Raw genomic sequence first — 19,206 nt, 5'->3', positions numbered from 1 at the left:
ATAGTTTACATAGTTGCATTTAAAAAATGTAACAAATGATTCATTAATATTTATACAAGTAAATAAATAAATAAATAAATAAATAAATATAAGTAGCAAAGAAATAATATACAGTTATCGTATTTCTTAATATATGTACACAAACAAATTCATCTGAATTAATTAGTTTTCAAAAACCTATTTTGAAAAATCAAATCATCTATTTTATACTATACATTGTTGTTTAAAATTCACTTTAGTATCATGAAGCTTTTTCTGAATTTTATAATTTAATCCTACAAGTGTATTATTAGTAATATTCGTTTTTTCTGACTGTTAGACAAAGACGTTATGACATAATCATATTTTTACATACAAATTATTTGTCACGAATTTCTACAAGAAGAAAAAAGTTTTAATGACACATCTTGAAAATTATTTGTTATTTTGTCTACTTTTGTAAATATTTTTCCTTTTCACGCCTTTTTTATTAACGCGATTAGAATATTTTCTTCCTAATATTTCAGATAGTTCATAGTCGTAATCTGACCTTGTAGGTGCAGCTTGTTCTTTCTTCAATTTGATTTTATTAGTTTTTACTTTATCTTTATGGTAATCGTTTTTTTCCGTACTTATTTCGTCCTCTAATAGCGTGCTCATAACTTCAACATCTGCATCTTCATCTTCATCACTTTCTTCATAGCTCTGATCATAATCGATATCTGATGCACCTGTATTTTCTGTATTAACAGTTTTATCATTTTCATTTGTCGCTTCAGTTTGTTTTATATCACTGTTATTTTCATCGCTAGCTTGATCATGATTATCATCGTCATCGTTTTCATCGTCATATATAGATTCAGAACTATTATCTATCTCAGTGCTATCAGCAGCAATTACTTGCTGCGTAGTTCCAAGCTTGTTAACTTTAGTAATACTATGAAGTTTCGTACCAACGTTTTTTTTATCTGTCTGTTTTATTTCCGTAGAGTTTAGTTTGGACTTCTTGTCATGTGGACCATTTATTACTTTTTTTCTGTCTAAAGATACGTCATTTTTTTCAGTGGTTCCCATACCAGTACTTTGACTTTCATCTTCCTGCGAAATTTTCATGGCATCTGCATTGATACTTTCATCATTCAAAACAGTTGCATCGGTGGTCATTTCAACGGTCTTTTCAGTAGATATTTTTTGACTATTGTATTCTAAAATTGACGAAGTCGTCGAATGCGGGCGCGAAGCTAATACATCCGCAGGTGTTCCTTTATTTAAAATAGAAGGAGTAGTCGTTACAAGAGGTGCACTCGAAGTAGTTGTAAATGCCAGAATGGGAATGGTAAAAGATGCTGGTAAAGAAGTTGACGATGTTGGTTTTGGTTTTTTATTGGTAGTAGCATCGTCGTCACCGGCGAAAATGTCAAGAAGAGCACTTAATCCAAGAAGATCGTCATCATCATCTTCTTCGTCTACTCCTTGATCCTGATTCTGCTGTTCAGCAGTCGAAGAGCTACTGGAAGTTTGAGATACTTTTTCAGGATCGTTATTTTCAGCTTCTTCGTCATCATCATCATCGTCTTCGTCGTCATCATCTAAGCTAAAAATATCGTCGTAATCATCATCGGTATTGCTAGACGGTATAGAAAACGTTGGCGGAAGTGGTTCAGCTGGTCGAAGTTTCAGCCCATCTGGACCGAAACTAATAACAACGAATAAATTTATTGAGTAACTGACACGTTGACAAAAGGTTTCGTGTTGAAATAAAATTAAAGGGTAAAAAGTCTTTACCGAAAACAGCTGACTCTCAAACTAGCTTCCAATTCAGATGCAGATCTCAATTCGAGACCAAGGCAAGCTTTGAAATGTTTGTCAGCTTCTTTCTTAATCGAGTAAATTTTACCGCAAAATTTCGAAAATCCGCCTGGTAGATTGACGCACACCGGCTTAGGATTGTTACCTGAAAATAGCCGTTCGTAATGACTAATGTCTTTTTAGAATTTGATAGAGTTTAATAGAAATAATGATACCATTGATAACGTTACTCGATAGAATATTATCTCCGATGCTTAACTGCATTGCTAATTTATTGTCTTGGAGGTACTGAAGCGATGCACAACCTAGGATGCGAAAGCGATGAAAAATATATTGTCGAACGCATCAGAATTGTAAAAGTCATCTTACCTGGTCCTGATAATTGTACAAGGGGAATATGAAAATCTCGGCAGCAGTTGCAAATATTTTCGTTGCAAACGCAGTATTTATTGACATTTTCAGCTGCTTGTTTCAAAGAAATAGGCGTCGAGACATGGCTTGTGCTCAATTTTCTCAAAGCAACTTGACTGCTTGAATCTTAAAAATGGAAAGAAAAATTGTAAATTTGGGTTTTTCACAGGAAAAAGAAGAGATACAGACTCACCAATGACTCGAGCGTAGGCAGCGAATGCTATGAGTAAAAAAATTAAAAGTAATTCGAGTATTATCGACAAACGCATCCTGATGAGAATACAATGCAATGAAGTGTGCAATTAATAAAACTTATATTTAAAAGTACGCAAAGATTGGCTTATATATGCTGTTTGAGGAGCAGAGACCAACTGACTCGCGTATGGTCGCAGTGCTTATTAGTAACTGGTCTCCTTTTTGAGCATAGTCTATTCAGCGCTTGAACCGGCTTGGTCAACTCTCTTTCTCCTTTTCTCTGCCTCTTTCTCTCTCCCTCTATTTCTCAGTCGAGCAAGCACGCAGCTTCGTGAAGTCCATGGAGAAAGTTGCGGTCGAGTAGCGGGCCTAGCATCGGATTAACGGGACCACTGGAAAGCGCCGCTCACAAAGCCATTGAGATCTGGGTCAGTCGGTCAGTAGGATTGTTCTTCACTGGCTCTGTTCTCGAATAACGTGGCACTCCAAGTGCAGACTCCACACCGTCGACTTGGGAAGCTTAATGGCGTGCCACCAAGTGATGGGCTTGTTTTTGCTGCTATTAGCAAAATTATTCGTCTCGATTGCTATTGCCGAATCCAAGTGCATTTGCCAAACCTCCAGTTGTCTATGTTGCGTTGAGCTTAATTTGACATCGTCGATTGATCTTGGAGGACCCACTTGCATCAATGTGCGCCAAATCGAACGCAATGTTTCTCTCAATCTTAGTTACGGTGACAATCCTGTACACAATGCCACCATTGCCCTGGGTAAGACATTCAATTTCTCTTCCTTTAAGCTTCAAACTTGTTCTTTCGTTTTGCGACCATTGCAGTTTAACCAAATACAAATATTTCATAACTCCAAGATCCATATTCGCTATCCTATGCAACAGTACAATTCCCTTTGCATTATATTATAGTACAATACAAAAAATAATAAGTAATAGTCACACGTATTGGTGGACGTGGAACGACTCGAGATTTTTATTTGTAAATTTAACAAAATGAAATATTAGAAAGAATTGTGACGCGACAATGTGCGTATCGTGATAATCGTTTGAAACAGTGATGAATATTGTGAATGGTATAACGACTATGTTTCGCTTACTTCAACGGCGATAGTTGCTAGTTAAATAATATTTTTCTTCATCAGGCGTTGTATTTGACTAATTTCATTGTCATATCCAGATAAAAAGTTGACTATATCCATGACGCAACCGATAACGTTTTTATGTACCTCGTGAAAATAATATTTGTCGTCACTTCCATTTGCACTGTTTTGCTTGCGCAGATTTAGCAGAAAACAAGCCGACGTGCATGAATTTACTTTCGGATTTGGCCCAAATATGCGCCAAGTTCGTTTCGATGAAGGCTCCTAGCTTAGAAGAGCGCGCTTACAAGGGGTGTCTTGTCGTTCAGCCGGCTCTGCTGGGCACACCGCAAGCAACATACGCTGTCGGCTGCTTTCTTTTTGAACAAGGTCAAGTGCGACAAGCTGAATCCACGGAATTGTAAGTTACTACGTAGTTCGTTCATCCTTACTTTTATTTTTATTGCCAAAGCATTTAAATAGTCGAGGCGAGGCGTTGCACTGCAAGACATTTTTTCGGAAGAAAATCCGTTTTTCGGCGACGAGATTTTGTACACGAGTCGTGCCCGCGACACAAAAATTATTCTCATTGCAGAAACAGACAAAAAATCCATCAATAAAGTTAGATGGACATGCTATCAGAATACAACATAAAAGAAACGAGTTGAATTAGTCGTATATCATAGTATTTATCAAACAACTTCAGATAAAATGCCAAAAGACCTTTTTCGCATACACACACCCACGCAAACAAAATTCTACAATAACAATTTTTTCATTGTAACAATTGCATGGAACGTGCAATAGAATGAAACAGAAATTTAGCAAATTAAATTATATAATTTCTTGCCTCCAAATAAAACGTATAAATCAACTGATATAGAGCGAAATATCAGCAAGATTTTATGCCAAAATTTATATCGATTATATTTATATATCGACTTCCAGATGAGTTTAAAAATGTGTTTATGTATAAAAAGTTAAATGGAAAAAGTCACGAAGGCCAACATTGAATCTGTCATTAGCATTCGTCTTGAAATTCTGCGGTGGTTAAAATGATTACATTCAATTTCAATCATTCGAAGATTACGAAGATTTATTTGGATAAAGATATTCCTTTTTTTTCAGAAATCTGGAAAATCCATCGAGCTTGACGCAACAAGACCAAGATGACGATGAAGAAGAACATGGTTTAAATGCAGAAGACTTATTAGCAGTTGTTTCTGCTAGTGCGGAGCAAAGTATAGCACTTTTTTCTCAATGGTTGGGATTCAATCTTACACCAAAAGTCAACACTACGAATGTCAATACCGGCGAAAGCGAAGCAAATACAAATCAACGCTCTTCTGCAAATTCCAATATTAGTGCAAATAGGCATAGTCGAACTATACCATTATTTTTGGAAAGCGAGGTAAGATAAATTACATTAAAAGAAATTATTTTTACGTTCAATCGCCAAATTTTGTAAAATTCTACCGGCCCCCACAAAACAATCTATGAAATAAATCGAGGACACAAGTATAATGGCAATATATTTTGACTCGCTGAACACAATTTTATAGAAAATTTTTATTTCGAATACTTGCACTTGCAATATATTTCCAAAAAATTCTAGACGTCTTTACTGACAATTAAGCCAATATAAATAATATTATTTTATGAATTTCACTATAGGACAAAAGTGATGAACAATTCAAGCTTATTCTTAGTGCTCAAGACAACATACTGAAAGAGTCAGCTACTATTGGCGGATCATCGACTGGTACTCCGACCGCTTTTCTATATTCACAACCAAATAGCGATGAAGGTAATTTACCAGCCCAAACCTCGGCTGTCACCATTTCACCAGAAAATCTTGTTATTGTGCCTCTTGAGTCTCGAAGAGGAGGCCGCGCTTACAATATTCACCAACACGTAAATGAAGTTTGAGAATTAAAAGCAACCAATTCATGTGTAGCGATTATAAACAAATTATTATAGCCCTGTACTAGATCATCGCGTGTACAGGTACTTCTCGAAGTCTATTTTTGTATGTACATAAATAGTAACTGCATCGTCTATTAACAGATAAAATAAAATAATGAAATATGTGAGATATACATTTTATAAATGGTCACATACAAAATTTTCGCAAGTCCGTTTATTGATCCTTTACTTCACGTATAGAAAAAGGACAATTTGACAGAACACGGAATATCATTGCACCCCCTCCCCCGCCCCATTTAAAAGTATTAAATTTGAGTTTGATGTCAAAGCAACAACGTCATTTAACTTCGATTAATTTTAATTATATTTATTATATTTATTCATATTAATTCATTTTTATTCATATTTATTATATTTATATTTATTCAAAATATTTATTGATGATCATGAATTTTTTGCAACGACAAAAATCTTTCTAATTTCAATAATTTCAAAAATTCATATGACGTACTGTGTGTGTGCAGGCTCAGAGCTAAATATAATAATACGATTGGCAATCGGGAAAACATGGCTGCCCAGATACAGATCGATGTATTGCAATGCTAACGTATTTTTTGACTGCAGATCCTAATTCGAGATCATTATACATTTGTGTTGTTTTTTGGATTTAAAAAAAATTAGTTTTACCTACAATTTTCGTCTACATATTTTCCACTGAGTTTCATTATTATCAAATTATCCGTTGAAAGCTCTAGAGGGCTCTTGAGTCGATGGTTTGCGCCCTCTTTAGGAGTAAAGAGTGTATTATCTTATCTTATTTCGACAATCGACATGATGCAGACACGAGACGTCCCTGGAATTCCACCATACGCTACACGCACACCGCCGGTCAGTCTACAATATTTATATTCAGTGGTTATAATGACGTATTGAAGTCATATCTGATTGTTAGAAACTTAATTCAGAACCGCTATTTAAACTTATTTTAATCTATAATTACTAAGTAAGTTTCCGCTACAAATATTCGCTAAGAAATATCGCAAATATATTCACACGCACAACTTATACACGCTATCATCTCTTCAAAGTTTCAGTGTTTTATTGGATGAAAATATTGCAATCATGTTAGGATTCGAGAACTTCATCCTTAATATGCGCTACTTAACTAGTTATTTTCAAGTTTTTAAACGTAATGGCATAATTAGAAACATTGTACTAATGTATTTTTTAAATGACTCAAGCTTATAAATTATTTACGTAGAATTACTTATAACTTTCGTACATGGGAGGACTGAATCATCTAAACTCATAAATAATACTATTGTACAGTTTATTATATGTTAGGAGTAACAATAGTCATATGAATTGGAGTAATCTAGTATGGTTTTTTAAATGAGGTTAGTGTGTAGTGTATAAATAATTTTATTAATATAATCTAATATTTTATTGTAGTTTTATGAAATTTGTGATTTATATATGCAATCAAATACTGTTCTTGTAGATGGCATTTCTTTGTAATTATTGTGATTTGAACTGGTGATTTAGAATAAAAAAAAATGACAATTGCAAGTAATATTGTCGTAGAATGGCTTCATTCTCTGCACCTTGGAGAATATGCTGAATCTTTTATCGACAATGGTTACGATGATCTTGAAATTTGTAAACAAATTAGTGAGCCTGATCTTGATGCAATTGGTGTTTTTAAACAAAGTCATCGTCTCCGATTACTGCAATCTGTGAAAAGATTACGCGAAGAAGGTGCTGCTAGTGTTTACTTTACTCTTGAAGAGAGTACTGCTTGTTTGTTTGAAGATTTTTCTGCTGATGAGAAAGAAGTTATTTCCTCAGCAGCTTTTATAGAAAATCAACATGATCTTGGTTCAGCTCCACATCAAACTGTAAAATTTTTAGATGAATATGAAGAAGGCAAAGCTGAGCTTGTCCGCATACCTAAGATTCAGTTACGAATTTTATTACAAGAGAAACTTCGAAACGATGGAATTGATCTTTCATCTCAACCTTATACTACTGCGGTAAATTTTAATTAATATTCAGATACATTGAAAAAATTATTTTTGTTATAAAACTATTTTCCTTTAAAACATTTTTATGGTATAATTCAGAAGCACAATGAATATTGATTGTTTAAAATTTTGCCACAAAAATATTATAACAAATTTAAGTATATTTTAGATTAGTAAACTTAAAATGTAACCATTACAAAAATCTTAACAGATTTAAAACTTTTTTTAAGGTTTTTTTTTTATTTAGAGTTTTATAATTCTAATACCATTATTATTATTAAATTACTAAAATTGAAACTAACAAGGTTATATCTTTACAGGATGGAGAACAAGGATTCTTGGATGGACTTGCATCTCGCTATGCTGATCTTCTGAAAACTCATTACAACGATGTTTTAGAACCATTAGAAGAATTGCGCCGTCGTGAAATTAATGGATCACCAAGATTTGTTAATACCCAAGTAACCTCCAGTAATTCTCAGCCGCTTTATGTTCCAGGGAAATATTCGGTAATAAACTAAGTTTAACGGTAATTGCATATCAGATTCAATGCATTAAAATATAAACAAAAATCTAACATTATATTGCAGCCATCCAGTTGTTTAAGTGATAAAGAAGAAGATGAAATTTATGGTTTTGGATATGGAGTTTTCGGCCGCCAAATGTTGCAACAACGACAACATAAACTCTCTTTAACGACTCAAAATTCCATTGCTTCTAAGAAAAGTATTCAACAACCTATTTATCAAAGGTAAAATTTTGTGTAACATGTTTTATGGTATTGCTCTTAAAGTCTACTGATGATTGTGTGTTGGTTCAGTGCATAATTTTATTATATAATATTTACAAATCTGGGATTATATGTAAAATAGCGACAGTTCTATAGTTAATTAATGTTTTCAACAATATCACTTTTTGAACTTACATTCTCGACGTTAGCATTTCGGTCAATATTATAATAATTAATAATAGTAATATTCTTTAGGAAATCTATTTTATGAATTTTAATTTAAAAAATGGGTTTTTTCAGTTGTTTAAGTCCAAGATCAGCATTTTTTTATGAGTTTCCTCCTAATGGTAAGTATATAAAATTACTAATATTTACACTTATAAAGTTATTCAAAAGAAGTCAAATAGCTTATCATGTTAATAAATAATTATGAAAATTATTGGTTTTTAAAATAAATCCAATAAAATGATAGCGGTAATTTTCTTTTAAACTAAATACTAGAAATTTATTGAAATACGTTTTATTATGATATTACTATATAAGGATAATACATGTCACGGAAAAGATTAATTAAGTTAAAATTGTGAAGATTGACTTTATACGAAATAAAAGCAAGGCGGAGAAAAGTACTATATTCTTACCTGTATTTTTTTACTATATAGGTAAGAGAAATAAATTCCTCCGCAACAAAATCATAGTATATTTTATAAGTTCCATGGTAGATAGTTAATTTCGCCATTTATAAGAACTACGGATTGTTGTAACTCATACAATTTAAAACTTATGCTGCTAAAATGATTTTTGATCACATTACTTAGATTTAAAAGTTAAAGAAATATTTTGATTTTTTTCTATTATATATATCGTAAAACATATAAATGCTTTAACTGTTAAGTTTTGTAATTAAAAATATTTTCCAAATTTGGGATGAATTCCGTCATTTTAGCATTGTATATGCAATCTTCTTGTTATTATCAGATTTTTTATTAATGATGTAACATATAATGTTGCATATTTTGTTTTGTAATAGAACAAGGTCAGAACACAAGTAAGAAAAAGATGACTTTATCAAGAATATTGAAAGGTTTAAAAACGCATAAAAAAGAAAAACACAGTCAAATACATAATTCACCACAGCACGGTTTATCCAGAACTGCTTTACCTCAAAGGGTAAGTAATAATCATATAAAAATTTAGAATTAATTTAACGTAGTTTTTTGTTAGTGCGCCTGCATGTCCCTTGTTATCATGTAATTTTTTTCCTCAGTTCATAAAAATGTTGATATAGATGCTGGGTCCCCCGCATAAAATTAATATGCAGATTTAAGATGATCCAAGATTTCAATTTTGATACTCCCTTTTATATCAGTAGCTATTAATATAGTTTAACACACTGAGGACGATAGGTCCTATGCCAGAGATTAAAAGGCTTCTCCTAATCTCTGTATGAATAGCATTTTTCATTTATTTATTTTTCTATTCCATAAAAAATTTAATACTAATCGCAGAAAACTGTTTCAGTAATATATTTGTATTCTAAATATTTAAAGAACATTTTGTCTGTGGAATTTCTTCCATACATCAAATATTTGCCAAATAGTATTTAAAAATATCGTGAATTTTCAAAAAATATACTAGTTAAATTAAATTAAAGTTGAACTTTCACATATTTTCATTGATATTTATTGCATGCGCTTTTGAAAAAACATTCTTTTTTTCTAGAAATTGATCAATCATAAAATTATATAACTAACTTAAGAATATTCAAAAACTTTTGCTTGTTATTTTTAATATCCGACAATAAAATACAAACGAAATACGCTCAAAAAACATTGAATGTTTAAAATAAATATCAATGAAAATATTACTTTTTCAGTTTTGAAAACAAAATACTTATCTTATGTTTTTCTTTAGATTAAGTATAACATAAAGTTGATTACTTTGAATAAATAATATACCAATATTAGCATAGTGAATCTTACCTAATCTTCTAGTTGATTTTCTTATAGATTGAGTATACAGCAATTTATCTTAATGTCTGATTAATAAATAGTCAATTAAGAGCCAAAGGATGATTGTTTTCAATAGTTTAAAATTGAGCTTTATAAATTAAATATTTGATAACTTTTGCCTTAATAATTGCCATAAATGATTGGCTTAATTATCGCTATACGTATAAGCAAATCTAAAAACGTTTACATTTGTATATCAAATTTATTTCGAGATCTCTTTTCCGATACTTGGTTTTAGTTTTGAAAATATCAATTTTATCTAAATCATTTCACTTTTAATATGAACTAATAAAATAGACTGATTCTAACAGTTATTAGAAATATATTATATATATACAAATATCGGTAAATACAAAATCTGGATAGTCACTGTTCTCTTGATATCAGTCACAATGCTATTTTAATTTTCTATATATAAGAATCACAACAATATTGTACCAACTTAGAATATATGGAAAATGATAACAGTAGAAGTAAGAAATTTCTATAGATTTGCTAATATAGAACTAAGCGAGTTGTTTTAAAGGGGTAGGGTACCCAAAAACAGTTGCAAAACTTTTCTGTGAAAGATTAATGTTACATAATGGAAATTATCACTGGAATGTCACGCTTGGTAATTGAAATGCAAGCTTTGCTTTGATGCTTTGGACTTAATTTTTTCATGTTTAGGTTCGTTACAAGGCTTGCGCGCAGCATCCTTTATGCTATTTTGTCTACGGTAAACTGATGTATTTGATATATTATGTGCAAATATTATCAAATAATTTTTATTGACGAAAAAGTGAATACGATTCAAAATTTACATTTAAAGAACTTTTTTGTCTTAAATAAGGGAAATGCAATATTAAAATTGAAGCAGTTATTCAAATAGCATCGTTATTTTCTGCAATTAAGAATACTAAAGAATGAGTTGAAAGAAATTATTTTTTAAGAAGGATTTTCACTAAACTATATTAAAAATTGATAAATTATATGTTTTTTTTATTCTAGATTAATTGATTTTCAAGTTATTAAAAAAAACAGTTTGAAAAATTGTCGATTTATGATACAAGAGGTACCCTACCCCGTTAAGGTTACATAAAATTCAAACCAGATTCTGGTTTTTTTAGAATGAGACTAATAAAAATGCACTCACTTTGCATTTCATAAAAGTCAAATGTGCATGAATCTTTAAGAGTTTTCCTCCAGCGTTTCTGAGCGGAAAAGCACAAGATTATTTTTATTTTTAGTGTAGCATAATAATCTTTTCCCACTTTTTAATCGATAGTCAAATTAATTTAATCACTGATTTCTTTATCATTTTTTATTTAAGCGACCCGTTAATGTAGAATTGTAAGCTACACGATTTTGGCATTAATATAGCATAAGAGTATCACTGCTTAAAAATCACTAATTGCAATTGGCAGTTATTTAATGCAATCGATTCAAGTTTAATTTACTTAGTCAAACTTCAATATTTAAAATAGTAATTTTTATTGTACAGTTTAGCTATGCATTTATTTCTTAAGACAAAGAAAGAGATCAGTATTACAATAAATTAATCCAACACAAGTGATGTCACATAAGAAAGCAGCCTTATTTTTTAAACATTCGTTCGTGTATAAATTAAAGAAACGATAAATTTAATGCTAATGTACACTATTGCATATGCACATCTCATTTTGTAAAATAAGACATACAAATTAACTTTTAGCGCCGTAACTTTTCCTAGTGAATATCTACTTTTTAATTACAAATTCAAACAATTACAGTATTATGACCTTTACGAAAAAGATAATTGAGTATTAAGCTTAATAAAGACTGACTCGTTATTTCATAAGATGAAATATTGATAACCTGTGAAATATAAAAATGTACTATTTAATTATTCATTTTTATTATTTAAAAGGTAGACGGAAAAATGTACTAGTTGAGTCAAATTAATGAAGACTTCTCGTGACTCGACTTTATTAATTATTTGCACGAACAAAGAGCAAACGAAAGCACGCGAACATGAATAAAGATGAAATGCGGACAGGTGAAGGAGAGACGAAATAACATTAAACGCCATATTTAATGTTGCGAACCAATAAGTGCGCACGAATGAACGTATTTAAAAAATACGTATCCAGTCATACACTCTGGCATAATATTTAGGCAGCTTAAGGTGATTTTACCGTGAGAGCTCTACATAAAAGAATTAACGCAAATAATGTTTACATCGTTACTGTTTTTTCTTGATAATTAAAAAAATTTTAACAATTGATTTCATCATCATTTTAATGGCTCATGTACGAAAGCGTTTCAAATAATGATTATAAGTAAAATCTATTTATTCTTTCAAACTCAACAACTGTTTTAATATTTTTCATCTATAATGGTGGCAATTATAATAAGAAACTGTCCACGTTTAATTTTGTGAATCAACATCTTTAACTTACCTGACAAATCAATATCATCACTTTAAATTTGTAATTATTTATTCGGAGTAATTTTACTTGCAATACTGCAAATATAGACGAATATTACAAATTTGTTTCATAGAAAATATCAACCATAACATTTAATTTTCATGATAAATAAAATACAGGTTTTCTATTGGAATAAACTTAATTATAAGTTTAATTCATACATGTGATAAATTTCCTTAGATAAATTCCTTTGACAGGTTGATACCCCAGATAGTGTTTTGCAGAGCGGCCTAGGATTAACTTCGGATTCAGGGTACATAGTTCTCCGATCAATGGTTGACTCTTGTGATTATGATCGATTGAAGTATCTGCAAACATCTGGAAAACAAATGAACAGCTTTGAAGAAACTATAAAAACGGTATTAAATTTATTTATCAATGACTGTACTACAATAGGTTTGAAAGACTTATAAATTATAATATTATATTTTTTCTAAAAATTCTATCTTTTCCTTTTGATAAGGAACTATAATTGGAAAAATTTAATCGTCTTAATATAAATATAAAATGTTGATTTGTCGTCATCATAATCTTGTATTTATTCTGCCATTTAATAATATAGATGGCAATTCAAATAATGAGTTCATTTCATAAACCATGGCTTTAACAATCTATTTTATAGAATGGTTTTAAGTTTTAACTGAACTCATAATGTAAATTAACATCTATTAAAAAGCAAAGTATTACTACAGAAAAGATCCATCAGTTTTGATATAGAATTTAAAAATAATTGAAGGTTGAAAGTATCGTACGTGTAATATACTAGACAAAAATATATTATCATTCAAGTTATTTTGAAAAAAGTAATAATTTTTCCGCGTACGATAGAACTTGTCTAATATTATGCATTTTCATTTATTTATAGAGAATTCCAATGCGCCTCTACGTTGTATAAGATATTTAATAGGCGTAATTATAAAATAACGTGAAATAAAACAAGGAAACAAATTCGTATGAGTCCTGGAATTAATAAAATTAATAAAAAGTATACACTTAAAAAATAAGTAATACAAAATAATTTAATTAAAAGAAGTGCTTTTAACTGTACAACTTGAAACTGTCCGTCAAAATATTCGAATCCGGCTTGCAAATGGTAATTCCTAAGTTATATAGTAATCACGCTTTTTAAAACCTTCACGAAGAGTACTCTTGCGTCGATTGCGATTCATTCTCTTGTTTGCAGAATTTTAGCACGAGAAATGGTTTCGGAAAAAAATGGCATTCTTTAACGCCAATGTTCGTGTGTATGCATGTGCACTTAAAACCAAGTCCAGCGGTAGTATTTTATTTTCAAACCTTTCAACCAACAACTTATCTTATCAATAACTGCTTACGGATTATTTTCTTATGATCTATTAAAAAAGTAAACCGATAATTCGTACTAATAATGTTATGCTTGAGCTGAGGCAGAGTAAGATTAACTATTTTAATTATTGTTATTAATTTAACGACATAAGTCGTACGATCCCAAAGCTAATGTATTAAAGAGATAAAAATAGAATTTGTAAAAAGTAACGAGGAAAAATATAAGTAATTTAAGCTCACAGAGGACGCGCATGTGTGTGCATATGTGTACGTATATATTAGTCCAATACTTAAATGTTTATTAAAAGTAACTTAAAAAAGTTAAATTAAAAAATCAATTGAAAATTAAAAAATTAGATTCCTTAATTTTTATGATCTCATTAGACTTAGTAAACGCGGATAGAAATGTATAAAGTTTTTTTAACGACATACTATAAAACGTAGTACAGCACAGCAATAGACCTTCTATCTCTATGTGAATTTTAAACCGTTTTAATATAAGTATCACATAGGAGCAATAGGTAGGTTTTTCGTGTGTCGATGCAATCACGAGCATAATTTTATTATTGCTTTTTAAAAATTGCTCACAGTTGATTTTTCCATTTAATTGTTTTTTGGACTAGCTATAAAAAGATGATTTTGTTAACGAACATTTTATTTCAGTTGAAAATTCAGGAAGCTTTAAAGAAGAAGGAAAAATTCAATAAAGAACACGAAGAGGTATGTTACACTAATTTAGAAAAACTCTTTATTCATTGTACAAGTAAATTTTACACAGAGATTATGTATTTCCACAGTAAGATTTATGAATAATGAACTGTGAAATACGGTCTTCGGATTTAGAAATTTACAAATTTAATGGCTATTTATTTTATCTATTTGTTTCAGATTTTGAAAGATATCAAACATGGTTTAATGCAGCTTGGTCAAAATAGTCAGAAACAATGCCCTATGGGTATGTTTAAGTCTATATTTTTTTCAAATATATAAGTTCTTTTTAATATCCAAGTCCTATTCGAAAATACGTGGGCCTCTTCAAATTGAACAAATAGCACAGTACTCTATTTGTAAACCTACCTTTCAAATTTGCCATGTACTTAAAATTGTAAATACAAACTTACTCTGCAATGGTCCTAAAGAGGCCATAACCATCATTTGGCAATATTATAATTATGAAGAAGTCAGACGTGATATAGTATATGCATCATTTTGCATTTCTTCTTTGTGTTTCTAATTCGAAATTGGATAATTATCAAATATTAGAATAATTATTTTTCCTTTAAGATGACACGTATATGTATGACGAAGATGCAAAATTTGGTATTTTGGAAGCGTCGGAATCAACCAGAAGTGGAATTCAGCATTGGTATGATGAACCTCCTTATGAATCCGATCCTGAAGATTTTTTGATGAGTTGCAGCAATGTCAAAACGAGTTCCCGCTCTCTAGGAAATAACGAGCGGTAATTAACATTTATTTTTCTAAGAAGCCTTCTATGTAATGGCATCAAGTTAGATTTATAATTTAACTTCTAATTTTTTTTTAAATTTCATTTTCATTTATCTCTTTAATCATATTTATAGCATGTACAACAACCACGGTAAGTGTTTAAAAGTAAAAAAATGAATCCGAATAATTATAGGACTTGCGAGACATTGAATGATGATAGTAAGATGATGATGAAAGGTTTAGCTTCGTCCCAGTTGTACAGCGATGTAAAAACAAAAGAAAAATCACGGAAAGCTTACGCTACAATGAGAGGATTAATTGTTTCTCAAGGGCAAAATAATCCTCCTACAATAATACCACTAACTCATTCGAGATCATCTCGAGAAAGTGGTGAATACGCAAGTAGCGACGTGCAGGTAAATCTACCGAGTGCTTGATATTCGAATAATATGTCCACAATTAAAATTGTATTTTGATACACGTCAGAGTCGGAGTAGCGGGGAAGAAGACAATGAGGAGTCAGCGCGGAGCCAGAGCACCGATTATGAAGACACCGACGGTAATGAATTAGAAGCAGCCAAGTGGTACAATAAGCCGCACCCTGGCGTGGTTAACAAAGTTAGTATCATCTTTGGCGACATATGCTGAATATGGAGTTGGATAATATTAATAACTGCATCGAATTTTCAGCCAGGAAATCCGCAATCGGGAAAAAATAGTGAAAAGATTAAGACAGCAGGTGTTGAAGATTGTACACGCGCGAGCATGGGTAGCATTGCTAAACGAGCGAGAACACTTAGACGAGATGTTCGGCATAAAATTTCTCAACTCGAGCGCCATCAGCGAGGCTCAATGAATGAAATGTCCTTCCCGTGTAGCGCGAGCAGTGTCGAAAGTTTACCAAGTGGCAGCGCGTGCAGCAGTACGCAAGCTCTTGTACGCATTGGTAGTAATCACAGCTCTATCTCATATGAAGAACGGGAAGCAATTAGTCCTCAAAGAGCTCAACTGCAACCGACAGCTTTTAATTTGCACTCAGCTGGTTTGGAATCGATGAATATACTCTGCCGTGCCCGAGCTCTTGTCGATTGCATGCCAAGTCCATACGACAAAGATGCTCTGATTTATAAGGTCCATAATTTTACTATTTTTATTATTTTCAAGAGCTATTGACTCCGTCAATTGTTATAACATCTTACAATTGTTTATTCGCATTTGCGAAACAGATATCGTGTTCATGTCTGTTTAATATCGACATACGAATTATTGCTATTCATTTTACCATCCTACATTTTTTCGTCTATATATCTTCTATATTTGCGATTATTGATATATTTCAATAAATTAAACGCATAGGTAAGCATCTCGATAAAGCCGAGTTTAACATCGGATACTTATGTTTTTGTTGTATTTCGGTATAATTATTGATGTCGATTACTCTTTGAAATCAAATACCTATATCATCAGTTCTATTGAAGCGTTACTTACTTTTTTTATGATCTTTTAGAAAGGTGACATCATAGATGTTTTACAAATGAATAACAGTGGTCTTTGGAAAGGTATAGCTCATAATCGCGTAGGATACTTTAAATTTATTAATGTCGAATTGGTCAATGAGCGTCCAATGCGACGTGGCAAATGGGGACAAAAATACAGACAAAAGCCCGGATCAGTTCCTGAGCTTCTGCAACGAATGAATCTTCAGGTACCGTACTGTAAAAAATTATGATAGAATGACTTGTTAGCATGTTTATGGTGTAAAGGTTCTATTAATATCGGCTTTCTAATACGTTTGAGTTTTTTTTTATTGCTAGCGTTCTATTGTATTAATATTAATCAGATTTTCAAAAATTTTAAAACGCAAATTTAAATGGAGCATTGATCTCTTCTGCGGACAAGTAAATAGAATGATTTTAATGTTGACGTTTTAATAGGTGAACCCAAAAAATAACATTGATAAATTGACAACATTGACAAACAATACATCAAAAATAAAAGTTTAACATTGTTTTCATTTCTAGGAATACATTTCCGTATTTTTGCTGAATGGCTATGAAGACCTTGAATTATTCCGTGAACTAGAACCAGCTGACTTAGACTACCTTCGTATACAACATCCAGAACATCGCGCTAAAATACTGACAGCAGTACAATTACTTCATGATTTGCAATGTAAGCAATACATATATATATTAGTAAACTACACATATATATAATTTTAATGTTGTTTATGGCAACTTTTTTTATTAACAAACCTTACTTCTTCAACTTCAGCCGGTAGCGAAGGTGATGAAATAAATGATTCGAGCTCAGAAATCGATGAGTTGGGTAATCTCAGTAACAGCGTGTCAAGACTGAAAATCAGTAAAAAGATACTGCATCAACCTGAAAATAATCTCGATTCTCAATCTACTGACCATCGTCGTTCTGAATTTCAAGCCAACGTTCCAAGTCGTCTTCCTGAAATCAGCAACGATGTTCACTTTTCTTCCAGAAATTAACGATTCAATCATGATCTAAACGCAAGATCCGTCTCTTTTCAAAATATTTTACTGTCCATTCCGCCGTCCAGATAATTGTACATTTTTTCTTTCAAACAATCAATTTCATGTTTACCGACTGAAACTCATCTCCGTTTTATAAATTTTTAATTGAACTGACATTTTTTAGATGAGTTGTAAATAAGTGTACAGAGTGTTATTTGATCTTCACATTTTTAAAATAAGCAACGCCGATTTTACAGGCCTTCGCCACTTGCCATAGGCTGTATAGATTTATAAAACATAAAAAAAACCCCGTGATGAAGAATGTCAACCCTGAATTCCAATATTTCAGTAGCCGGTACAATCGAGTAATTTAGCTGGTATTGAGACATTGTGAATAGTTAAGCGTACTTAAATCACGAATGTTATTAGTAGAGTAACCGTCTTGGTAAACGTGGATTGTCAAGCAATGGCAAAATTTGTATTAAGACTTAATGGCTTGTATTTATAAGACTTGCTAACGTTCTCCAACGAAAACGAGTGCGAAAATCAATAATCAGTATTATTAATCAAAGGCTGATTTTGTAACTAGTAAAATGCAATAAATCTCAAAAATAAAAGGTATGAAAGTAAATGTTATGACTCGAGCAGATTCTTAATTTGATAGCAATAAATATTTGACGAGCGTACAAAAAAAAGCAAAACAAAACAATTCTCAAAATATTTTATAGCCGATAGTTGGATGGAAAAAATCAGATGTGTATATATATATATGCTGTTGGCGACTGATATCTTCGTAAAATACTGTTCAATTCCAAATATCATAGCGACTAAGTATAAACGTTGGCGGGCTAGTCCACTGCCGCAAAAAAGTAATGATTGTAAATACCGCCTACGTTATACTTGAGCTAATTTTTACAATTAGTCACTCCATTTTCAGATACATTGATTATTATTGTTGATTAATTTATTGACTGTGGAACAAATAAAAAAATAATACAGAAATCATTACGTTTTGTTATTCATCTTTTGTGGTTATTTAGTACAGTGAGTTTTAAAGTTATTTATTTAGTATTTGTTGTTAAAATAGTTTATCGTCGTTCAACTTTTATTAACTCTCATTTAAAATTGAACGTTAACAAAGGTAGATGAATGAGATCCTTCCAAAAACAATTCCCACTCACATAAATGGCGCGAGTAGATGTATAAGAGCCATGCGCACTAAATGTATGCAATAAATTGATAATTAAATGCTTTTTGTGAGCGCGCTATTCCTATGAATGGGGACTATAACGAACTTACATGATAAAAGGATACTTCCCTTTTTATCTTATAAATTCT

General features: G+C 31.3%; 3 protein-coding genes across 3 annotated transcripts; 2 read left to right on the top strand and 1 right to left on the bottom strand.

Moving 5' to 3' along the window:
* Window positions 1-365: 365 nt before the first annotated feature.
* LOC131664309 (myb-like protein O) lies at window positions 366-2,491 on the bottom strand. Its single transcript, XM_058935283.1, has 6 exons — window positions 2,393-2,491; window positions 2,158-2,325; window positions 2,004-2,093; window positions 1,765-1,933; window positions 530-1,675; window positions 366-375 (listed from the first exon to the last, which is right to left on the bottom strand). Exons 1-6 carry the CDS (start codon window positions 2,466-2,468, stop codon window positions 366-368), a joined length of 1,659 nt encoding a protein of 552 aa, XP_058791266.1. The 5' UTR covers window positions 2,469-2,491.
* Window positions 2,492-3,700: 1,209 nt separating this feature from the next.
* LOC131664285 (uncharacterized) lies at window positions 3,701-5,545 on the top strand. The gene is made up of 3 exons (XM_058935256.1): window positions 3,701-3,907; window positions 4,615-4,897; window positions 5,161-5,545. Exons 1-3 carry the CDS (start codon window positions 3,714-3,716, stop codon window positions 5,413-5,415), a joined length of 732 nt encoding a protein of 243 aa, XP_058791239.1. The 5' UTR covers window positions 3,701-3,713; the 3' UTR covers window positions 5,416-5,545.
* A 797-nt stretch (window positions 5,546-6,342) lies between these two features.
* LOC131664201 (uncharacterized) lies at window positions 6,343-19,133 on the top strand. The gene is made up of 18 exons (XM_058935105.1): window positions 6,343-6,415; window positions 6,501-6,809; window positions 6,914-7,203; window positions 7,324-7,445; window positions 7,757-7,945; window positions 8,027-8,187; window positions 8,467-8,513; window positions 9,197-9,336; window positions 12,826-12,987; window positions 14,597-14,653; window positions 14,822-14,888; window positions 15,218-15,395; window positions 15,576-15,798; window positions 15,869-16,000; window positions 16,073-16,513; window positions 16,890-17,087; window positions 17,404-17,554; window positions 17,657-19,133. The coding sequence occupies exons 3-18, from the start codon at window positions 6,969-6,971 to the stop codon at window positions 17,881-17,883; spliced, it is 2,730 nt and encodes a 909-aa protein (XP_058791088.1). The 5' UTR covers window positions 6,343-6,415; window positions 6,501-6,809; window positions 6,914-6,968; the 3' UTR covers window positions 17,884-19,133.
* The last annotated feature ends 73 nt before the right edge of the window (window positions 19,134-19,206 follow it).

This window comes from Phymastichus coffea, unplaced genomic scaffold (genome assembly GCF_024137745.1).
Source record: "Phymastichus coffea isolate CEN01 unplaced genomic scaffold, Cenicafe_Pcof_1.1 PCOF00043, whole genome shotgun sequence".
In the NCBI taxonomy this organism is placed as follows: domain Eukaryota; kingdom Metazoa; phylum Arthropoda; class Insecta; order Hymenoptera; family Eulophidae; genus Phymastichus; species Phymastichus coffea.
This window is presented reverse-complemented; position numbering and strand designations above follow the sequence as displayed.